This window comes from Urtica dioica, chromosome 7 (genome assembly GCF_054948205.1).
Source record: "Urtica dioica subsp. dioica isolate 48M chromosome 7, U.dioica_male_clone48M_v1_H2, whole genome shotgun sequence".
Lineage (NCBI taxonomy): Eukaryota > Viridiplantae > Streptophyta > Magnoliopsida > Rosales > Urticaceae > Urtica > Urtica dioica.
In genome coordinates, this window is record NC_142762.1 from 39,220,445 (window position 1) to 39,241,100 (window position 20,656).

Genomic DNA, 20,656 nt, shown 5'->3' on the forward strand with positions numbered 1-20,656 from the left:
GCAATTTCGACGACATTAATCTCCGAAACAACAAAACGTGATTTTTTGGCCGGACGACTCCTCTTATTCCCGTGACGCCGACGTAATTTCGCCGTCATTTCCCGGCGATTTAAACCTTGCAATGAACTTTATATTTTGAGTGATTTGGTTTTTTGGAGCACTAATGGTGAGTTTTTATCAGATGCTACTCAGTATAGAAGCAGGCCCGACCCAACCTTTGTAAAGCATGCGCTTTAGGCCTACTCACGAAAAATGGCCCACAAAATTCAAACTAGCAGTATAATATTATAAAAAAAAAAGAAGAAGAAAGAAAATAAGACTTTAACGTGAAGACTCACAATGTCATACCCTAATAAGGCTCCTGTATGAGAGGGAATTAAAAAAAGGCCTGTGTAAAACACTCTGATTAAAGTCATTTTCTATATATATAACAGACTTATTATTTCATTTACATTGAATGTAAAAAAAGAAAAAAAAAACGCTTACAGCACAAAAGAATAATTCTCAGGATATATTTTAATTTTTATTCACTTATTTGTGTAGTTTGCTTTTATATTTAAGTTAATTTTTTTTTCTCTGTTTGTTTTTTTATAATGTTGACATATTGTCAGTATTTTTTTAGTTCAAATATAAATAAAGAATAATCATGTCTAGTATAACAATATCAATTAAGATTAAAAATATATAAATTTTTATTTATTTAACCTAATAAAATCCTCTTCTATTTTTTTTTTTTTTTCATTCGTAAATGTTCTATTTCAAATTTCGCTTTAGGCCTCAATTTGTGTTAAGCCAGCCCTGTATAAAAGCTTGATTGGTTGGCTTCTTTACCTCTTCATTATTCGATCAGATATCACGTTCAATGTTCATCAGAAGCATGTTCCTTGCCACTCTACGTGAAGCTCATCTCTTAGCCGCTCACCATCTTTTACGACATCTAAAGGCTCAATTAGGCTTGAGAGTTTTTTTTTTTATCCATCTTCCTTGGTGACTCACTTACGTGCCTTCTCAGTTGCGGACTAGGTCACTTGTATTGACACGTGTAGATCCAACACTGGATTTTGTGTGCTTTTTTGCGAGTCACTCATTTCGTGGAAACGTAAGAAGGAAACTACCATCTCTTGATCGTCAACGAAGACTGAGTATCAAGCCTTTGCTGCAACAACGACATAAATTTTATAGACTCAACAATTTCTGGAAGATTTTTTGGTCACACTTTCTTTGAATGTTGTAGTGTTTCGTGACAATCAGGCAGGGTTGCACATCGCCTCTAATCCGGAGTTTCATGAAAAAATAAAACATATGGACATAGATTGTCATTTCATTCGAGATCATCTTAAGGATGATAATTTTAGGTTGTAGCCAATTCGATCTACGCTTAAAATTGTAGACATTTTCACAAAGCCTTAAGCGTCACTAGCACACTCCGATTGCTCATGTGCAAAATGTCTCTCAAAAACATTTTCGATCCACCACGAGAGGGAGAGTTTTAAGAGTGAAGTATGTTTAAGTTAGTTATCTAGCATTTATTATCTTTGTTGACATCAATTATTTTATGCCATGCGTGACATATTTATTGGCTATTATATAAAACCATGTTTTGTTTACTTTATCGGTAAGTTTTATTTTTTAAAACACATTTCAAGTCAATTAGAGCATTTTTGTCTCGTTCAATACAACTCAAGTATTCCTCTGTTTCATCTTCTTTCTCTCATCTCTCATTCTCCGAGATTCTCAGAAGCTCGACTGTAATACGTTTGCCATGCAGTATAACACGAATAAATAAATAACATCATATATATTGAACAAGATTTTGCATATAGGCAGTCATATAGGAGAGATTGAGCTAATTAACTTTAGAAGTATATACAGGTTATATTCATGCCACTTCATACATATGGACCCAGACTCACAGACCCTAATAACAAAATAATTTGGACTATGACGCATGAACAAAAATATAAAAGAGGACTATATGCTAAGTAAGGCATCTTGTGGGCTAAGGCGTTGTCTCTTTATATATATTTAATTTGTGGTGTGAGATTTTTTCTTCTTCTTATTCTATTATTTATTATCTTCTTTACCCTCTTTATAAAAATAATACATGATGTATTGGTCTCTTCCGATTGATGAAGCATATACTTTTAATAAACTCAATACTCATATTCCATTTTCTCGTAACCCTACAATGTCCGAACGGTGCATGTTAATACTAACTATATATAAGACCCCCACCACCAATATGAAATACATAATGTGGTGCGTTTTGCCAACTTTGTATTCACTTTCTTAGGCCCTCTCTTTATTCTTTCTTTTTTCCTTATATAAAGCTTGGAGGGCCAAATATTGGTCGAATCGATTTGGCCAAAATGGAAAATAGATGGGCATCAATAAATCATTAATGAAATGATTTTCTTTTGAATCGATATGACTGTTGGTATATCGACGATATTTACAAATGGTTAGATTTTTTTTGTGGATTGATTTCAGTAGAAAACTAACTTGTCAAAAACTCGAAATTAGAGTATGAAAAGTGAGTTTGCGATTTCTTATATTTGGTCCGAAAACAAACAAATTAACACCAAATTATAGGAATACAATCACCCGTCTACACTGTTTTTTCTTATATTAGGTCGTATTTTCAATTAATTAAATTTCACGACTTCCTATTTTTTTTTTTATGTAACACTTTTTGCTTAGTGCATGATGTTGGAATCACTTTATTAATTTTAAAATAATTATAAAATGTGTTAGCTAGTTAGTTAGCAAAGTGTATTTGATTATTTTGTCATTATTTACGTTAACATGAGTAATTAAACAGTTTCATTTAACTAATTAAGTTAATAAAAGGGAAAATATCACAGTATCCATGTGTTTAATCGAATGCACGACTTATCTCCTCAATTTTTAGAAATTTCATACATCTCCCCTTATTTTAATATAAATGACACTTACCACCCCTAAAAATATGTTATATTGTAAATATCAACATTTTCGTTTATTTTTTACAAAAAAAAAAAAAGAATGAACTGCTTAAAACGCCCTTAATGAAATAACTCTTTATTTTCTATTTAATATATAAAAAAACTTAAATTAAAATCTTTCTTTATAAAAGTTAAAGATTTTTTTTTATAAAGAGAGGTTTTGATTTTTTTTTAATAAATTAGTAAATAAATATTTATTTTATTAAGGGCATTTTTGGCGGTTCTTTTTTTTTGTAAAAAGTAAACAAAAATGTTGGTATTTGCGATACAACATATTTTTAGGGAGGTATGTATCATTTATATTAAACTGGGAGAAGATGTCTGATATTTTTGAAACTGTGAGGAAAATTCGCATATTTCGACTAAACAAATGTGATACTGTTGATATTTTCCTTTAATATAAGGACAGTGTAGCAAAATAGCCAAAATGAAACTATGAAATTTATTTTTAGCCTATGTTTCACAACTTTTAATGAAATAGCTAACAGATTTATGTGGCAATAATTAAGGTCTTATTTACCATTATTTATTAACAAATTCGTCATTTTCTCTCTCCTATTTTTTCCTACATTTTTTTTTTAAATAAAAACTTCAAAAAACCATATATATCTCATATGAACTCGAAATTGAGTGATTCCAAATCCTACGGATTCGTGACGCTGAGATTTTTAAAAATAGATCCATTATGTTTGATGAAAAATCATATTTAATACCATAGATGTAGAAAAATCACGTTACTAACTTAAATGTGAAAATAACTGAATTTTTTGAAATTATCGACATAAATATAATTTTTCATCATACACAATGGGTCTATTTTTGAAGATCTCGACGCCACGAATTCGTAGGATCTGAAATCGTTCAATTTCGAGTTCGTATGAGAAAGATACGAATTTTTGAAGTTTTGATGCAAAAAAAATTATTTGAAAAAAATAGGAGGGAGAAAGTGACGAATTTGTTAATAAATAAGGGCAAATCAGACCTTAATTATTGCCACATAAATCATTTGGCTATATTCCTAAAAATTGTCAAACATAAACTAGATCCAAAATCACATGTTTAAAGTGGCATAGTTAGTTACAAATCTCTTGATATAATCGTCAATGTTATGAAGTCAATAAAAAATTGTGGACAACTATGAATTACATCTATCGTTGATTTTAAGTTTATATTTTAATTTTAAGCCAACATTTTTTTGTTAGTACTACATAGTACCCATTTCACCTCTCTCTACTTTTATTTCCTTAATTTAGCCCACATAAGTACTTACATTAGTAGATATTTCATAAGATTTCCATTGTTTATAGCAATATCACAAATATAAAAAGAAATCTCATATTTGTGTATATTCGCTCTTGTATCGGACCTATCGGTTAATTATGTTTTCCTTAAACAATTAATAGTCGTATCTCTCTCCAACAGCTAATTATGAATACATATTTTGAATCTCTCTCTATGCAGCAACTAATTAGGAATACATATTTTGACTCAATGCTCTCTCTCTCTCTCTCTCTCTCTCTCTCTCTCTCTCTCTCTCTCTCTCTCTCTCTCTCTCTCTCTCTCTCTCTCTGCAACAGCTAAATAAGAATATATATTTTGACTCAATGTTCACTCTCTCGTTCATTCCGTTTTCTTTCATATTTTGACAGCGTTTTTTCTTAATTCTCTATCTTACCTCTCTCGTTCATTCATTTTTCTTTCATTAATTCGTAGCCTATTTGTTTTGTTTAAAGTTTTATGCTACGCTAAAATAGCAGTGCTAATATTCCAAGTTAAATATTTATTTTGTACCATTAAAATTGTTTAAAGCTATACTCTTTGGTGTTGATAACTACTTATATAGGTTAAATTCAATGACTATTAATGAAATCAAGAACACGCATGAATACCAACTCGTTTAGTTGTTTATACATGTTTATAACTTTATATATATAGAACATAAAAAAATGTTTGATGGTGGGGGCAGTTATCTACAAAATCAGAGAGAGAGAGAGAGAGTAATATATGTTGCTAAAATATAAAATAAAATTCAATTAATTCAAACGTAAATGCATATCAATAATTTGAATACCTGATTTAAAAAGGGAAATGATAAAATAATTAGTATCAAATATTTAGTTTAATAGACATCATAAAGAATTTATTAACTACTTTGTAATTCTAATATTTCATGTGCCTCGTCTGTGTAGCTTATCTAATAGTTAATTTAAACGTTTGATATTGCTAAATAATCAATGTTTATTAAATTTTAAATAAATAGTCTATTTCAGATGTAAATTTTAAATAAATAGTGAGTCATTCAACCCGAGATCGTGTGTTTTGAGTCACAAAATATTCTATTTCATATGAAATAAAATTAATACTATCATTCTATATGTTTAAGAGTGTGCAAATTGTGTTATTCTAGGCCAAAAGTTTCATAAATTAAAACTAACATCGTAGATCGTTCTTATATATTATTTATCAAATTTTGAATACGTGTCTCACTAAATTAGGTTATAATCGTCACACGACATATATTCTATCTTTCTAATCATCATAAATGGAAAATAAATTATAAAGGTAGAGAAAGTAGAAATGACTGCTCGGAGAAGGAAGGTCCCAAACTAAACTGCAATTCCAATTCTAACGCAATGTATAGTGGTTACAAGGGGCCAGCATTTCGCATGCTCTCAATTATTTATTTATATAGTTGTTTTCTTTTTTATTTATATTTTATTAGGAAGGCTCTCAATTACATTACTCTCTTCATTATGGCAATCTCACTACTTTAGTTAACCCTTCCCTCCCATCCCTTCTTTTCAAAACTTTCGGTCCACTTTTACAACTCTCTTTTCCACTATACTATTTAATAAAACAACCAATCTCTTGTTTTTTAAACAAATTTTCATTATGGTGAAATTTAGCTAAATTAAATATTATATTTTTAATAAAATAAAATTACCTTGAGATTATAGAAAGATATTTTAAATTATTTTAAGCTAATTTTGACTAACGTAAGCTTTATGTAGTTAAATATACTATTATAAAGATTAAAACTCATTTCTTCAAAAAAAAAAAAAATGCTTGAATAAAGTTTCTCATTTATTTGCAACTCTATCTATCATGTTCTCTTACTAATATAGAAATGACATTGATTTAACTAATCTCGAACCAGTATGACTTTGATTCTTTTAAGAGAAATTGTCCTATTTGTCACAAATTTTATAATATTTTCCCACTTTCCACCAAAAGATTAATTTGACCCAAAATGTCACCGAAATGTCAACATTGTTGACATCTATGTCAACAATGTTGACATCCCATAGTGAAGGGCAAAAATAGATGTGAACATTGTTGACATCTCATAGTGAAGGCAAAAATAGATGTCAACATTGTTGACATAGATGGTGGCATTTTGGGAAAAATTAGCCTTTTGGTGTAAAGTGGGAAAATATTATAAAATTGGTAACAAATAGGGCAATTTTTCTTCTTTTAACCCTGATAGATTTGATTGAATATATGTTTTCTAGCATCGTCTTACACTTGCTTAGAAGTAACATCCAAAGATATCAAATGCAAGCTAATACAGTGGGAAAAAAAAGAGTTAAAAAACAAGTCACTGACTCAACATCTCATAGACCCATATTAAAAACGACCCGCCTTTTCTCATCTAGCATGTGAGATAAGTAGAAGGTTTCTCAGGGTTAATTACATCCGCAATCATAATTAATCATAGAAAAAATTATATAAAATAATCATTTGAAATTAATTGATTAGTAAAATAGTTAAAGATCCAAACTTTCAGCAAAAGTAGCCAAAATTCACATTGTCAATTTTTTTTTGTAATTTTTTTTAGGATGATTATAAATAATTTATCACTTTCGAAAAAAATTAATCCTATGGTCAATTTTTTTTTTTTTTTGAAACATGGTTATTGCTCATTTTAGCTATTTCACTAATTTTAGATAAATCATGACTATTTTGCAAATTCATTATTTTAAATTAGCTATTCAGCTAGATCACCCTTAGACATAATACTTAAAGTCTTGTACGTGTTCCTTGGAGATTCAATAAATTGATTCATATGTATTTATTTTATGAGCTTTCTAGATATATACAATCTTTTAAAATTTCAAATTTTTTTCGTATAAATCAATTTTGTAATAAATTTTAAGTAAATAGTGTCAAAATTTTATTAATAAAGTCAAAAAGACGTTAATAATTGTAAATAATTGTTAATAATTTGTATATAAATCATCAGACTTCAAGGGAGTATATAGAAGGCTAATAACGTCAAAACAATATCACATCACCATAATAACTATTTATTTAGAATTTACAAAAAAATTTGGCTATTTAGCAAATCTACAACTTTTTGTGACTTAATTACTTATAAATTTGTTATTTTATCTATGTTTTAATTAAATGATTTGTAGCACCATTGTTTCAAATAAATAAATTAATTCTTAGCATAAATCTTCAACGTTTGTCATTGTTTTTCGTTATCAGCGACGATATACGATAATATTTCAGTAACACGGTATATTAATACTATCGATTGTGAATGGGCAAACATGACCATTTGCAGCCATCTACAACTATGTGCAACCGTACGACTATTCTGCCATAACTAATTGTTGTGGAATACAAAAAATGTGAGATAGAAATCATCTAAATCTTCAATTTAGAAAATCAAAATGACGATCAAGATGATGTAATATCTGATCCCAGTCAAAACATAAATTTTTGTCTTTGTTTTTAATGTACGTTCTGTTAAACGATTTCACGAATTTAACGATCTTATATTGAATAATTATAAGAAAACGATTACACCAAACCTTGGACAAAATGAAATGAAGTTTCCAGTGCATTGCATGGCAAATAGGCCAAAAAAAAAAAAAAAAAAAAAAAGAGAGCTTCGAATAATGCGAGTAAATTATAAGGAGAAAATGTGGGTTCCATCAGAAGGCGGCTTAACAGTTGTAAGTGGGCACTAGAAAAATGCACTATCCAAAGCCGGAGAGAAAGCAGAGAGTCCCACAAATATATATACTAAAACTCGTAAAATAAACCCTCACAAGTTGACGCTATGATTGGATCATAAGACACATCTCGTGCCACTTTTTTATTATTATTATTATTTCACTTTCCCATACCCCTTCTCAATTCTTTTCCTTTTCCTCTTCTTTTTCCATTTCCTCAACCAGCAACACTATCATCCATCTCATTTATTATTATTATTATCATTAATATTAAAATAGACAAAGTAAAGTGGCTGAACCAAAAACAGATCAGAAGACCCCTGCTCTCTCTCTCTCTCTCTCTCTCTCTCTTTTTATCTCTGTTGTGTGACCACACCAACAGATAGAGAATAGAGAAGCAAAAAGGAGCGAGCTAGCTAGCTAGTGATTAGTGAACAAATAGTAAAGAGAAATACTCACATTCAGTACAAATAAAAGAGGAAGAAGAGCACAAACGAAAAGCTGTCAAACACACAAAGACGACAGACTCGAAGTCTTAAAAAAAAAAACACAAACAAACAAACGAACAAGAAAAGGACAGTCTCAAAAGCGTGAAACGGAGATCGAGATATGATGAAGGGAAGAGATAATCATCATCATCAGCAGCACAACAAGAAAGGAGCTCCGGCGGCGGCGGATCTTCTGGTGTGCTTTCCGTCCCGGGCCCACCTGAGCCTTATGCCGAAGCCGATATGCAGCCCCGCGAGGCCGCCGGAGCAAGGAAAGAGACCGAACCACCTGAGGAAGAGCCCGCTGATGTGGCCGACGAAGGTCAAGTCCATCGCCGGCGGCGGTGGGGCCCGCCACGAGCTGGCGTCGGAGCCCACGTCGCCCAAGGTGACGTGCGCGGGGCAGATCAAGGTCCGCCACAAGGCCGCGCCGTGCAAGAGCTGGCAGTCCGTCATGGAGGAGATCGAGAAGCTCCACGTGTCCAACAATCGCCGCCGCCAGAAGGAGAAGGAGAAGAAGAGCGGCGCCGCCGGGTGGTCCGACGCCCTCGGCCTCAAGAGAGAGCTCGTCCAGTTCCTCACCTGCCTCAGAACCTTCCGCCTCGATTTCCGATGCTTCGGATCCTTCCCCGCCGGAGCTGACGTCACCTCCGACGACGAAGAAGACGACGACGAGGACGACGACGAATTAGAGTTGGAAGAAGATGATCGCGATCGCGATCATCATCAGACGGAGTCTTCGTCGAGAACCGTGTTTTCCAAGTGGTTCATGGTGCTTCAGGAGGATCAGAAGATCGGAGACGACCATCGGGTCGTCGTCGAGGACGAGCCGGCGGTTCCGCCGCCGAACGCGCTGTTGCTGATGCGCTGCCGGTCGGCGCCGGCGAAGAGCTGGGTGGAGGAGAGAGAGGAGGCGGAGAGGGAAAGAGGTGATGATGACGTGGCGGCGGCGGCGACGAAGGAGAGCAAGCGGAGTTTGAGGTTGTTGATGGACGACGAGGATTTTAAGACGACGGCGACGGAGAATGATAGTGAAGAAGAGAGCAGTGTGGTGGTGATGTACCGGAATCGAGTCTGCGATATCTCTTCCGACATCGCCAACGAGACTTGGATCGTCGGCGGTATCAGAGACGTGCTCTCCAGAAGTCGGAGTTGGAAGAGGTGATGATGACGTCATCGTCAAGGTCACCATTTTGTTATTTTCATTGCTTTTTTTTTTTGTGATTTATGCTTTAACGTTTCACTTTACTTTTTTTTTTTTTTTTTGGTATAATTTTTATTTTGTTGAATATATTCCGGTGGTTCATCGTTGAAAGCGTTATGTTTTTTCGCTCGTGTGGGGATTGGGAAATTCAAACTCAAGCTTTACTTCTTCACTCACCTTACCAACAAACAAACAAAAAAGAAGAAAATAAAGCAATGTATTAGGATTTTTATGTGTATGTTCTGTGTACAGCTTTTTCTTTCCCTTTCGTGGGAAAGATTTTGCTGCCCTGTAAATTGTACATTTTCGTCATATATCTATATAATTTTTTTTTTTTTTTCATATGAGATCTTCTGATGTATATGTATATATATATATACACATTGTGAATTAGATCTTTATACATTGTTGCATTGAATTTGGAGTGTTTTTCTGAAAATCCGAAATAGGTAGAGCTGTTAGATTCAGCACACGTGGCTAATTACTGAGATTATACCAAAATATTAAGAGGAAATGGCGGCATAAGTGCCCAAAGTTTTCGGGTTTTTACACTTATGTACCCAAACTTTTTTTTCGCGGCATAAGTATCCAAAGTGGCTTCTCCGTTACGCTGTAAGTGTTTTGGACGTTAAATGTAAACGGTGAGCCACGTGTCTTCATCCTATAATGTCTGAGTTTATAAATGAGAGTAAGTGGTGGCACAAGTGCCCAAAGCTATCTTTTTTTTTTTTTGCAAGTCGAGTAGGACGACTTTATCGGAGGCTGTGATTTTATAAATGAGAGTAAACTTTTTATTTATTATTATTATTTTAAAAAAAAATTGTTTGATGGTGGAAGCTCGAGTCGTCCTTGGTGGCTAACGTGGCGAGGAACGAGACGAAGAGGCGGTGGAAGAAGCTTGAGTCGCCCTTGTTGGCGAATCCCGTATTTTTGCTTGATGTCGCTCACGATGTCCTTGGGCTTGTAGTTTGGAGACACTTTGAGCTTCTCTTTGATGATGCTCACCACCCAGCTCCTCGTGGCCTGGTGGTCGTTGGTGGCGGACGAGCCCTCGCAAGTGTGACCCGGGTTCATCTTCTTGATGCAGATTAGCTGAGTCGTCGAGAGACGCGACGCGTGGATTCTCCACGGGCAACCCTCCGATTTGCACTTGACCGTCATGCGGTGGCTGTCGTTCTTCTTGTACCAGAACGCGAACTGGTGGGCGATCGCGTACTTTCGCGGTGTCTCGCGGAACTCGTGGACCCCGCTGAACCACTGCCCCACGTCCGTTATGGTGTCTCGCCATTGCTGGGCTCCTTTCGCGTCCGCCGCCGATGAGTCCATGAGAGGAGGGAAGAACGACGGGGCTTCGATTTCCATGCCGTCGTCGCCGGACTCGTGGTGGTTCGGGTCTTCCGGAAAGTCGTCCTGCTCGACCTGCAAAAAAAAAAAAAAATCCGATAACTTTGGGCACTTGTGCCGCCATTTACTCTCATTTATAAACTCAGACATTGTAGGATGAAGACACGTGGCTCACCGTTTACATTTAACGTCCAAAACACTTACAGCGTAACGGAGAAGCCACTTTGGATACTTATGCCGCGAAAAAAAAAGTTTGGGTACATAAGTGTAAAACCCGAAAACTTTGGGCACTTATGCCGCCATTTCCTCAAATATTAAACTACTATTATCTAACTGTTTATCTGTGTCCAGTAGCTAGTTTACTTGTTCTCTTTTGTCCAAACAGTAAGTACATACATATATATATATATATATATATATATATATATATTAGAGGTGCCAATTCGGGTTACGTGTCGTGTCTTATTCATTTTCATGTATTTTTTGACAGACTCAGACACGACCCATTTATTAATCGTGTCTAGGAGCAAAACCCAAACACGACCCACTATTTTTTTACCAAACCCAGATCCAACCCACTAAGACTCATTTATTAATCGTGTCTTTATGGATCATGTAACCCACGAACCCATTTAGACCACTAAACTCATTTGAACGCGCGAATCGATTTAGGTCCTTAGACATGTTTACTTCAAAATATTGAAATCCTCTAAATCAAATTAAATAACAAATTAGTCAGAATAAGTAATTAATAAAAATACTCCATATAATCAACTAAGCCATCAACATAATATTTTTAATACAAAAGAGAAGTTCAAACACAATCCATTGGGTCATTATAGGTCTTGATCGTGTTTACTTATTAACAACCCATTTAATATTCGTGTCTAATTGGGTCCCAATGGATTGTCGTGTTCACCCGTTATTTAATCGTGTTCGACACGATGGACTCAAATCCATTTAAGGTCGACCCAAACCCATTTACACCGTATCGTAACCGTGCCGTGTCTCGTGTACGGCCCCAATTGACACCCCTATATATATATATATATATATATATATATATATATATATATATATATTATTATAGCAAGTAAACTAGAAGATCGAGCTTGTCAGTTGTCACTTATAGTTATTCCTTCATAATTGATTTTCCTTTTTATTAATTACCTAAAATACAGAGAGATTATGAATTAGATTAGGTCATGTTATTCAGCAATAACAAGACAAATTATAGTTTTTCACATGGCAACTCCAATTAACGTATAGTTGAAAACCTATTATCGAAATCAATATATTTTTTTTAGAAAAAAAATATAATTGATTTTAATAAACGAAATCAAGATCCTTCGGCAGAACCAATAAGCAAATTAATTTAATTATTCACCCCAAATCTTCTAATCTAACTTGTTCTAGTGTCCACATGCACTTGGGATCTGATGAGTGAGGATAATGATGACCCTAATGTTTTTCACATTCTTCTTTTCATAACAATAGTTTATGGCAAATAAAAAAAAATTAAAAAGTATATTGCATTAAATGATTTTTTTTTCCTCCGTTGGATTGACCGACTGTTGAAAGTGAAAAATACTGTAATCTGTTTCATGGTTAAAAGGACAGAAAATTGATTGATCATGGATCTATCATAATAATGCCGTTGGTTAAAAAAAAAAATACCAAGGCGTCAAAATTTGATTTAAATCATGCCAATAATAAACATGACTTATTTCATGCTCTACTTTTCCCGGCATGGGAGCGATAAGTTAAATATTTTTCCCCAAGATCTTTTAGTTATTAGTGTCTCATTTGTCAAAGTCGTCTATATATTGATATGATATGCAAATTGACAATCAAGATTATTCTCATATCAATTTAGTTTTTGGGTGGATCAAAAATCTTTTGCAAAGCTTATTTTAAGTTTTTAACTAATAATTGGATGCCATGTATATTTTTTTGGTTCGCGTGAAAAGTATAGAGAAATAAATTTCATAAATTCAGGACAATAAAATTTTGTTTGTATAGTCTCTCCTGGTATAGACGATTACGGTGATAAGCGTCTTCAAATCCATATAATTCTATTGAGTTTTTTATTTTTTAAATAGATCACGAAGCTGTTCGGTAGCTCATTGTTTTCAACTTGGATTTATGGATTTTTTTTTTGTTGGTTGATTATTGGTGGTAAATTATAAAAGGCAAAAATTATTTTGTTTATTTGATTTTCAGAAATATTACGTTTATATCTTCAGTGTTTAACTACATAATTTTACTTTAAATAATATTTACAAGCAAAATTATCCTTTAATCCAACTTTTAATAAAGTTTGGCGCCATAATAATACAAAAACATTGTAATACTCTTATTATATTTTAATTTAAAAGAAAAAATAATCAAAAAGTTTTTATCTTTTCTCCTTCCTTCCTTCAAACCGAAAAAAAACAACTTTGAGATTAAGGAAAAAAGTTGCTTCGGATTGCCAAATTCACAAACACATATTCAAAGGCATATTAAAATAATTCGATCATAAATCATATTGTGAAATCAGAAGCCGACTAACAAGTATACCTTCTTCAGTCAACGGTTATTCAAAGGCTTTTCTTTGATCTTCTAATTGTTGTCTCCACAATTATTTACCCTCACTTTGCTCTTTTCTTTTTATTATTTTTTTCTTATCACCATTCTCCTCCTCGAGAAGATTGAGTCTACCCCTTCTCCTCACTCTAATCTTCAATTTCCTCTTCGGCTTTCTTGGACTAATCTTCACATATCTCGCCAAATCTCACTGTTAAATATTCAAAATTCGAAGCCCTCTTAGCCCGAGAACCTTCCTAGTCGTCGACGAGACCACTTAATCAAAATTCCAAAGCAGAACACCGCTCATCGACACGTTTGGGTGGTGGTGATGATGGCATATATATTGGTATAGTTGGTGGCTTAGAGATTTTTATTTTTATTTTATTTGTTTACTTTCATATATTCAAATACCCGGAACAATAAATAAGTGTATAATATGACTTATGAAAAAAATCAATAAAAATTCAAAATAGAGAATAAACTTTATCTCATAGATATAGTTTTTTTGTTTTGCTTTTCTTCTTTTCTTTTATTATTTTTTTAATATTATTTTCATGTTCTATTGATTCTAGCCACGATTTTCCTCCGCCATAAGTGAGGCCTATAAATAAAATTCACGTGAACATTCCACGGTTATATATATAGCGCATCAGAATTTAGGAACAATTTATATCAACTATTAGTGGCGGACCTATCTCATTTAAAAAGTGGGGCCCCAAGAAAATTTTAAGCTAAAAAAAAAAAAAAAAAATTGGACACAAAATTAACTTACATAGGTTTGGTAATTTATATAATAATTCAAACTGCCATTGGGCTTCATTTCAATTTCCCTTTTCCGAATAATAATTATCGTTTTTTTTACTTCTATAAGTCAGCACTCGCACATGGTATATATATATATATATATATATATATATATATATATATATATATATATATATATATATATATATATATTACTGACTTCTGATCATCATGAGCTATGTTTCTACTAGATGCTACATAGCACGCCTGTACAATGCCATGAGGAAGTCTGGTTCTGCTTAACAACAGAATGATAATTGAAAAAAAAAAAACATTAATATCTTTGTATCGTATATATGCCAAAGGAAATCGGTTCTTCTTTCTTCTTAAATCGATTCCAAACTGGTTAGGTTTAATACGTAGCAATTAAACAAAAAAAGATAAAATTAAGAAGAGTGGTATTGATAACCTTACCGCGAATGTTTCCATTTATCAATACAATAATTAATAATGAAACCCCCAAAATTTATTATGAAAAACTAAAAACACACCTCTCCATCATGTGAGGTCTCTTCGTGCGCTTATGAGTTCAATCTCCCTAAACAACATTTGTTTCTATTATTTAATCTTTATAAGATTTTTTTTTTTTGTTATTTGAGTTTAAATATTCTATGTAATTAAATACATGTGTGAATGAAAAATTGTCAAAAAAATAAAAACACTAAGCATGATATTCTCACAACAAGACATGAAAAATGCTACATGGGCTTTTAGGATCCAGAGAATCAGCTGACATTTGTGTCTGGTTTAGTGGGCTCATATCAAATAAAGCATTCCCTTTGTACTAGTTCGTTTCTCGTCGTACGAATCCACGACATTAACTTCAATTATTATTTTTTTTTAGTTTTTGGTTTTTAACTGTAACTGCACTGAACTGAACTCGTAATTTCACCGGCTCAATTATAAGAACGTCAACGTCATAGAACAACACACACTCAGAATTCCACTCATATAGGAAATTTCACACAATCTTATTTGGAGAGGCAATTTCATAAATATCCTATTTGGAGATGGTGATTCCTTAAATATGTGAAATTCTCATTCATTTCATGAATAGCGATTTATTTTTTAATTCAGATGATTTTATCATCAACATAGCGATTTGAGGAAAGTTTAAATGAAAAATGTAAACAGCTTAAAAAAAGAGTCAAATAAAACTGTAAATAACGAGAAAAAAACAAAAATAAATAATTATAAAAATAAAATTAGGTATTCTCAAAATAAGAATGAGAATTTAAATATATGAATGAGGCAACTCGGGTAGTTTTCACTGGCTCCACTACTATTAGCCACATGAACGAAGCCAGGAATCTAGATTAGGGGGGTTAATTTGCAACAAAAAATTTAGGGGGGGTTGGTTTGTAAATTTTGAGGATAAAAAAGTGTAAAAATAAAATAAAAAATAAGTAAAAAGTGCAAAAAAATATTTTTGAGGGGGGCTACAGCCCACCCCTGACTTCGTGCCTGATTAGCCATATAACTAAAAAAAAAGGGGGGGTTTTAATTCCAACAATGCGTCTTAATATACGACGGAGCAAGACTCCACTTTTAGACTAGATTATGACTCTCGACTTGAGGCAAGCGTTCTTTTTCTTCTCAATAATTTTATCGGATTCTGTTGATTCCGACGTCGTCAAAAGATTACAGATTCTTGGTCATTACTTGGAGCTCAAATCATCGATGTTTCCACTATTGTGAACCCGTCTTCATCGAGCTAACTAGCATGCCGTCAATGAAGATTTTTTTTTTTAATAATTTTCTCTGGTTTTACGTTTCAATAATTCATATTATGATATAACTTTTGTACCATCGAATTTTTTATTCATGTGGTTTTAGTTACATCGAATGTTATATCCTTGTGGTTTTACTTTCATTCGGTAGGTTTCGAACCTAAGATCGAGAAATTGTTTGATTCCAATGAATGTGCATCATAGTTAGATAATTTAGAATAATATACAAAGACAAAAACTTTACTGGTGCTACCCTATAGAATTGGTAAATCCACCACTTTTGCTGTAATAATGATTACATTGATGATTCACTTTTCTTCTTCGTCTATAAATAAGTTTTGAATTTTATTTTAAAAATTGAAGTCATTTTGACTTTTATCAATATATTTTCGTCGATATCACTCTAACAATCATGATATAAAAAAAAAACATCATACAACAAACACACACAAATCGCTAAACATAATTTTCGAATGAATGAAAACTAATCCTTATGTTAATTGTCGTACGACAACTCTAATTAACATTTCATTCACACACACACAAAGAGATATATACTAACAAAACAAACAAGCATAAACCTAGTTCTATGCACACAAAAAAGTCATCCAATTGGTGTAGTGTACCAAGTGAGCGAGCTCTCTAATAGCTCATGGTATCTTCTCCACATTGCCTCTTGAGTTGGAGTCGAGCTTCGAACAGAGCCCTCACAACTTCCTCATCCTCCGGAGACTCTTTTATCAACACTTGGTAGTCTTGGACCGAATCTTCCCATCTTTCCAACTATTCACATCAAAACAAGATATCAAAAACTCATGGCCATTTCAATTATCCGACCGCATAAATGTAAATTCCGGTCATTTAACAAACAATTTATGGTACCTTTTGACATAGTTTTACTTTTTTTTTAAATGCTTTTAGATTTTACTTTTGAAAAAAGCTGTTTTTCCCAAAAGCTACGAAAATCTTGTTTTTCTATTTTCTTCTATATTTTGCAAAGCTTTTTTCAACTTTTACTAAAACCTATTTTATCAAACACTTTAAAATGGTTGAGATTTTAGAAAAAAAACTAAAAGCAGGCTTAATAAGCTAAGCCAAACAAAGTCAATATTGAAGAAGAAAAAAATCGATTAAGGTGAACATTTTCTTAAATTTAATCCGATCATAAATGAAATGTTCATGAAATAGGGAGTGGGCTTGCCTTGGCATAGCAATGAGCCCTCCTCAGCCGGGCCTTGGTGTAAGAAGGGTGGACCCGAAGAGCCGCGGTGCAATCCTCAATGGCCATTTCGAAGTGGCCAAGTTTGGACCGACAAGCCGCTCGGTTGGATAGTAAGACCGAGTTGAGTGGGTCGTGCTCTAGGCCATGGCTGTACGCGGTGCACGCTTGTGAAAACTTCTCTTCTTTGAAGAGTAGGTTTCCGTTTGACCGAGCCGATGAGACCGCTCTGGCTCGCTTCACGGCCGCGCTCGCCTCTTTGTTGCTCGGGTCAAGCTTCTCTGCTTCTTGGGCCGCTACTACCGACTCCTCAAACCTGCCAAACCAATACAGTATATAAATTTATATTTATTGATTTGTTTGTGGATTTCGGATTTGTTCATCGAATTATATTATGACATGGTCAATAGAGAGACACAAAAAAGGACAAACGATTTGGGTTCTTGTTTGTTTGTGATAATGATAGACAACATTATCAGACCCGGCCCGATTGTTTGTGCTACTCGGAGATGATTTAGAAAAAGAACTAATGGAAGCCTAGAGAGTGCCAAAATTTTTATTCGAATATTTTAAATCAACAAGGACAATACTTTCGTCAATAATTAATAATATTTGGGTGCTTTTTTAGCTTTAAAATGGAATCAATTTTTTGGGGACCAACCTAATTAAACTAAGTAAACATGTATTTTTTTTAATAAGAGATAAAAAAAATAAAAAAAAAAAGAGGATGTGACGCAAGTGATTTATTGAAACAACAATTTACCAACCTTCCAACAGCTAAGTAGGCATGGGATCCAATCATCAAGAAATAAGCGCAAGAAGTCATTCCAAAGAAGTTGGTACAAACATCAATGCTCAAATTCGGTCCATTTTGGTAGGCTTTGTATGCCTCTTCATGTCTCATAAGCTTCAACAATGCCTCAGCTTGTAGAGCAAAAACCTTCAAAAACACTATTTCAATCACCAAAAAAAAAAAAAAAACTAAATTTGCAGAGTTAGGAATTAGTTGGAGCGAGTGCTGACCAGAGGAGCTGAGTTGGCACCAGATGATATTGCACACTGAGTCTCACTCAACAAAACACTCCACTTCTGGAGTTTCTTTGCTTCGCTACAAATCACAAGGCTGTTTTGTAGAGCCTGAGCTTTGTCGATATCGCTCGAGCTTGCGTAAGACCCCGAGAGCTTGTAGTGATACAAGGCTTTCTCTGTCTCTCCCAGCCTTAAAACAAAACAGCCAGTACCAAAAAAATGACTCATTAAAGTAGGAAAAATAAAAACAGTATTAGCACGAATAATCCTTGGTCTATTATTATTCCAGTGATATTTTAGTCCATAATTATATTCATGAGCAAAATTGTCATCAAAATTAAATAACTCCTTTATAAATGGGAAAAAAGAATGTATCAAAACATTTTTTTTTACTACTCTAAAAATCTAAAATTGTTTAATTTTTACATATTTATACCAAAAAGGACTAAAATACTGCAAAATAGAAAATAGAAGGAAAAAAAAAAGGTTGTTACCTTAGGTACAAAGTAGCCAAGCGATGGTGAGCTCTGTGATAAGAAGGGTCAATCCGAATAGCTTCTCTACACTCGGAAACAGCATCGACGAGGCGGCCCAATCCGATCAAGGCGGCGCCTCTGTTACTGCGATAAACGGGGTTGTTCGAGTCCAACGCGATGGCTTTGTCGTACCAACCCAGAGCCTCCTTAAACCTCCCTTGCTTGTAAGCCACGTTTCCCATCTTCTTCAGAGCCTCGGGCCGAACCTCGTCCCCGCAGCTATTCCTCCTCACTATGTTTCCCATCACGTTCCCGCCCAAAACCACCGCTGACCTGGCCGCCGACCCGGGACTGTTGCTCGTCACCGACCCCGCTCTACTATTACCGCTACCCAGCTTCAGCTTCCCGAGCCCTTTGCTCTCGTCGAGCTGCGCCGAATCTCTCCGCGGAATATTCTCCTGGTTTTGGCCGGAGCTGTTCGAGGACGAAGATGTCGAGCTTCTCGCCTTCGGGGGCAGATTTTTGTCGGTTTGGTCAAGCTTTTTTTGGACCGGTTTGACCGGGTTTGGTTTGTTGTTGGGCTTTGGACCGGTGTTTGTTGTTTGTTCTGTTCTTGTTGGCGGTGGTGGTGGGAGAGAATGGACGTGGGATTTTTTGGGCCAGTGATTCCATTTTTGGAAAATCCCTCCCATGAAGCCACACCCGAATTCACTTCCCACTCTATGATTAGCTATCTCTGCCATTGCTCTTCTGGTTTGGTTTTGTTGCTGGGAAGACTGATTATAGATGATATTAAGAGGCAAGAGTTAGGAGAGAGATCAGAGCATCTATAATTATAAGTGCATGAAGAATGTGGAATTAAATATTAGAGAGAGAGAGAGAGAGAGAGAAGAGAGGAGAGAGAAAGGGAGTGGCTTGACTGTGAAGGATTCATGGCTCAATAAAATCTATCGTATCACACTCTCTCCAGGTGTGATCTATTTACGTATTTATAAAATCGTTCGTTAGGCCGCTCTCTTAGAGTGGCTTCCAAGAAATGAACTTTTTTTTTTTTTTGGGCTGAGATAGGGGAAAAAAGATAGCTGTAGGGTCAAGAATATCTTGGAAAATTGAGGAGAGGAATTTTGTCTTTCCCTTTTAAATCTAAGAGCTTTTTTGGTGATTACAATTTTGTGATCATCAAGTATCAACCACCTGTTGAAAAAAAGAAAAAGAAAAAAAGAATGAAGGCATTAACCACTCGTGTTTAAAATTGACAGCCGGAGATTGGTTTTGATTTCATTTCATTTCAGCACCTTTTTTTTTTTAATTATAAAAACTACATAGCTTGCTCAATTAATATTCAAAGTTAAAACTTAACATATAAAGTAAACGCTTCTTCAAAGTATTTAATTAATTATGTGCCAAGAATTACGTCAGGGAAGGACTATACGATTCATGCTTTTGTAAAATTAGTCCTACTCTTTACTATCTTGCCAGTTCTTTTCAAATTTTTTTTAAGGAATAGTTCTTTTCACATTTATTTATTCATCTATGAGAACTACGCATGCATATTCGCTTTTTTTTTCCCAGCAAATTGAGTTTATGTGACGCCTAGGAGATTTTTATCTCGATAGTTTTAGAAGTTGGTTCAAACTTTGGTTAAATTACGTTTTTGGCTTAATTACAATGAGATATGCTGTTATCTTTGCCATATACCTATAATTAATTTTATTTATTTATTTATCTTAAAAGTGGTACCTAAAATCTATATCCCCTCGGTCGTAATTGACGAACGATATTAAAATAAGAGAGGATCATATATGATTGGAAAAATAACACATTTATACCCTGTGTTTTAGTG

At 34.0% G+C, this 20,656-nt stretch overlaps 2 protein-coding genes across 2 annotated transcripts; one reads left to right on the forward strand and one right to left on the reverse strand.

Moving 5' to 3' along the window:
- Positions 1-8,051: 8,051 nt before the first annotated feature.
- Positions 8,052-9,982, forward strand: LOC149391441 (nucleolar GTP-binding protein). The gene has a single exon (XM_089621282.1). It carries the CDS (start codon positions 8,558-8,560, stop codon positions 9,599-9,601), a length of 1,044 nt encoding a protein of 347 aa, XP_089477408.1. The 5' UTR covers positions 8,052-8,557; the 3' UTR covers positions 9,602-9,982.
- A 6,564-nt stretch (positions 9,983-16,546) lies between these two features.
- On the reverse strand, positions 16,547-19,827 carry TPR12 (Tetratricopeptide repeat (TPR)-like superfamily protein). The gene is made up of 5 exons (XM_089621108.1): positions 18,832-19,827; positions 18,332-18,527; positions 18,076-18,248; positions 17,291-17,624; positions 16,547-16,872 (listed from the first exon to the last, which is right to left on the reverse strand). The coding sequence occupies exons 1-5, from the start codon at positions 19,554-19,556 to the stop codon at positions 16,732-16,734; spliced, it is 1,569 nt and encodes a 522-aa protein (XP_089477234.1). The 5' UTR covers positions 19,557-19,827; the 3' UTR covers positions 16,547-16,731.
- Between the last annotated feature and the right edge of the window lie 829 nt (positions 19,828-20,656).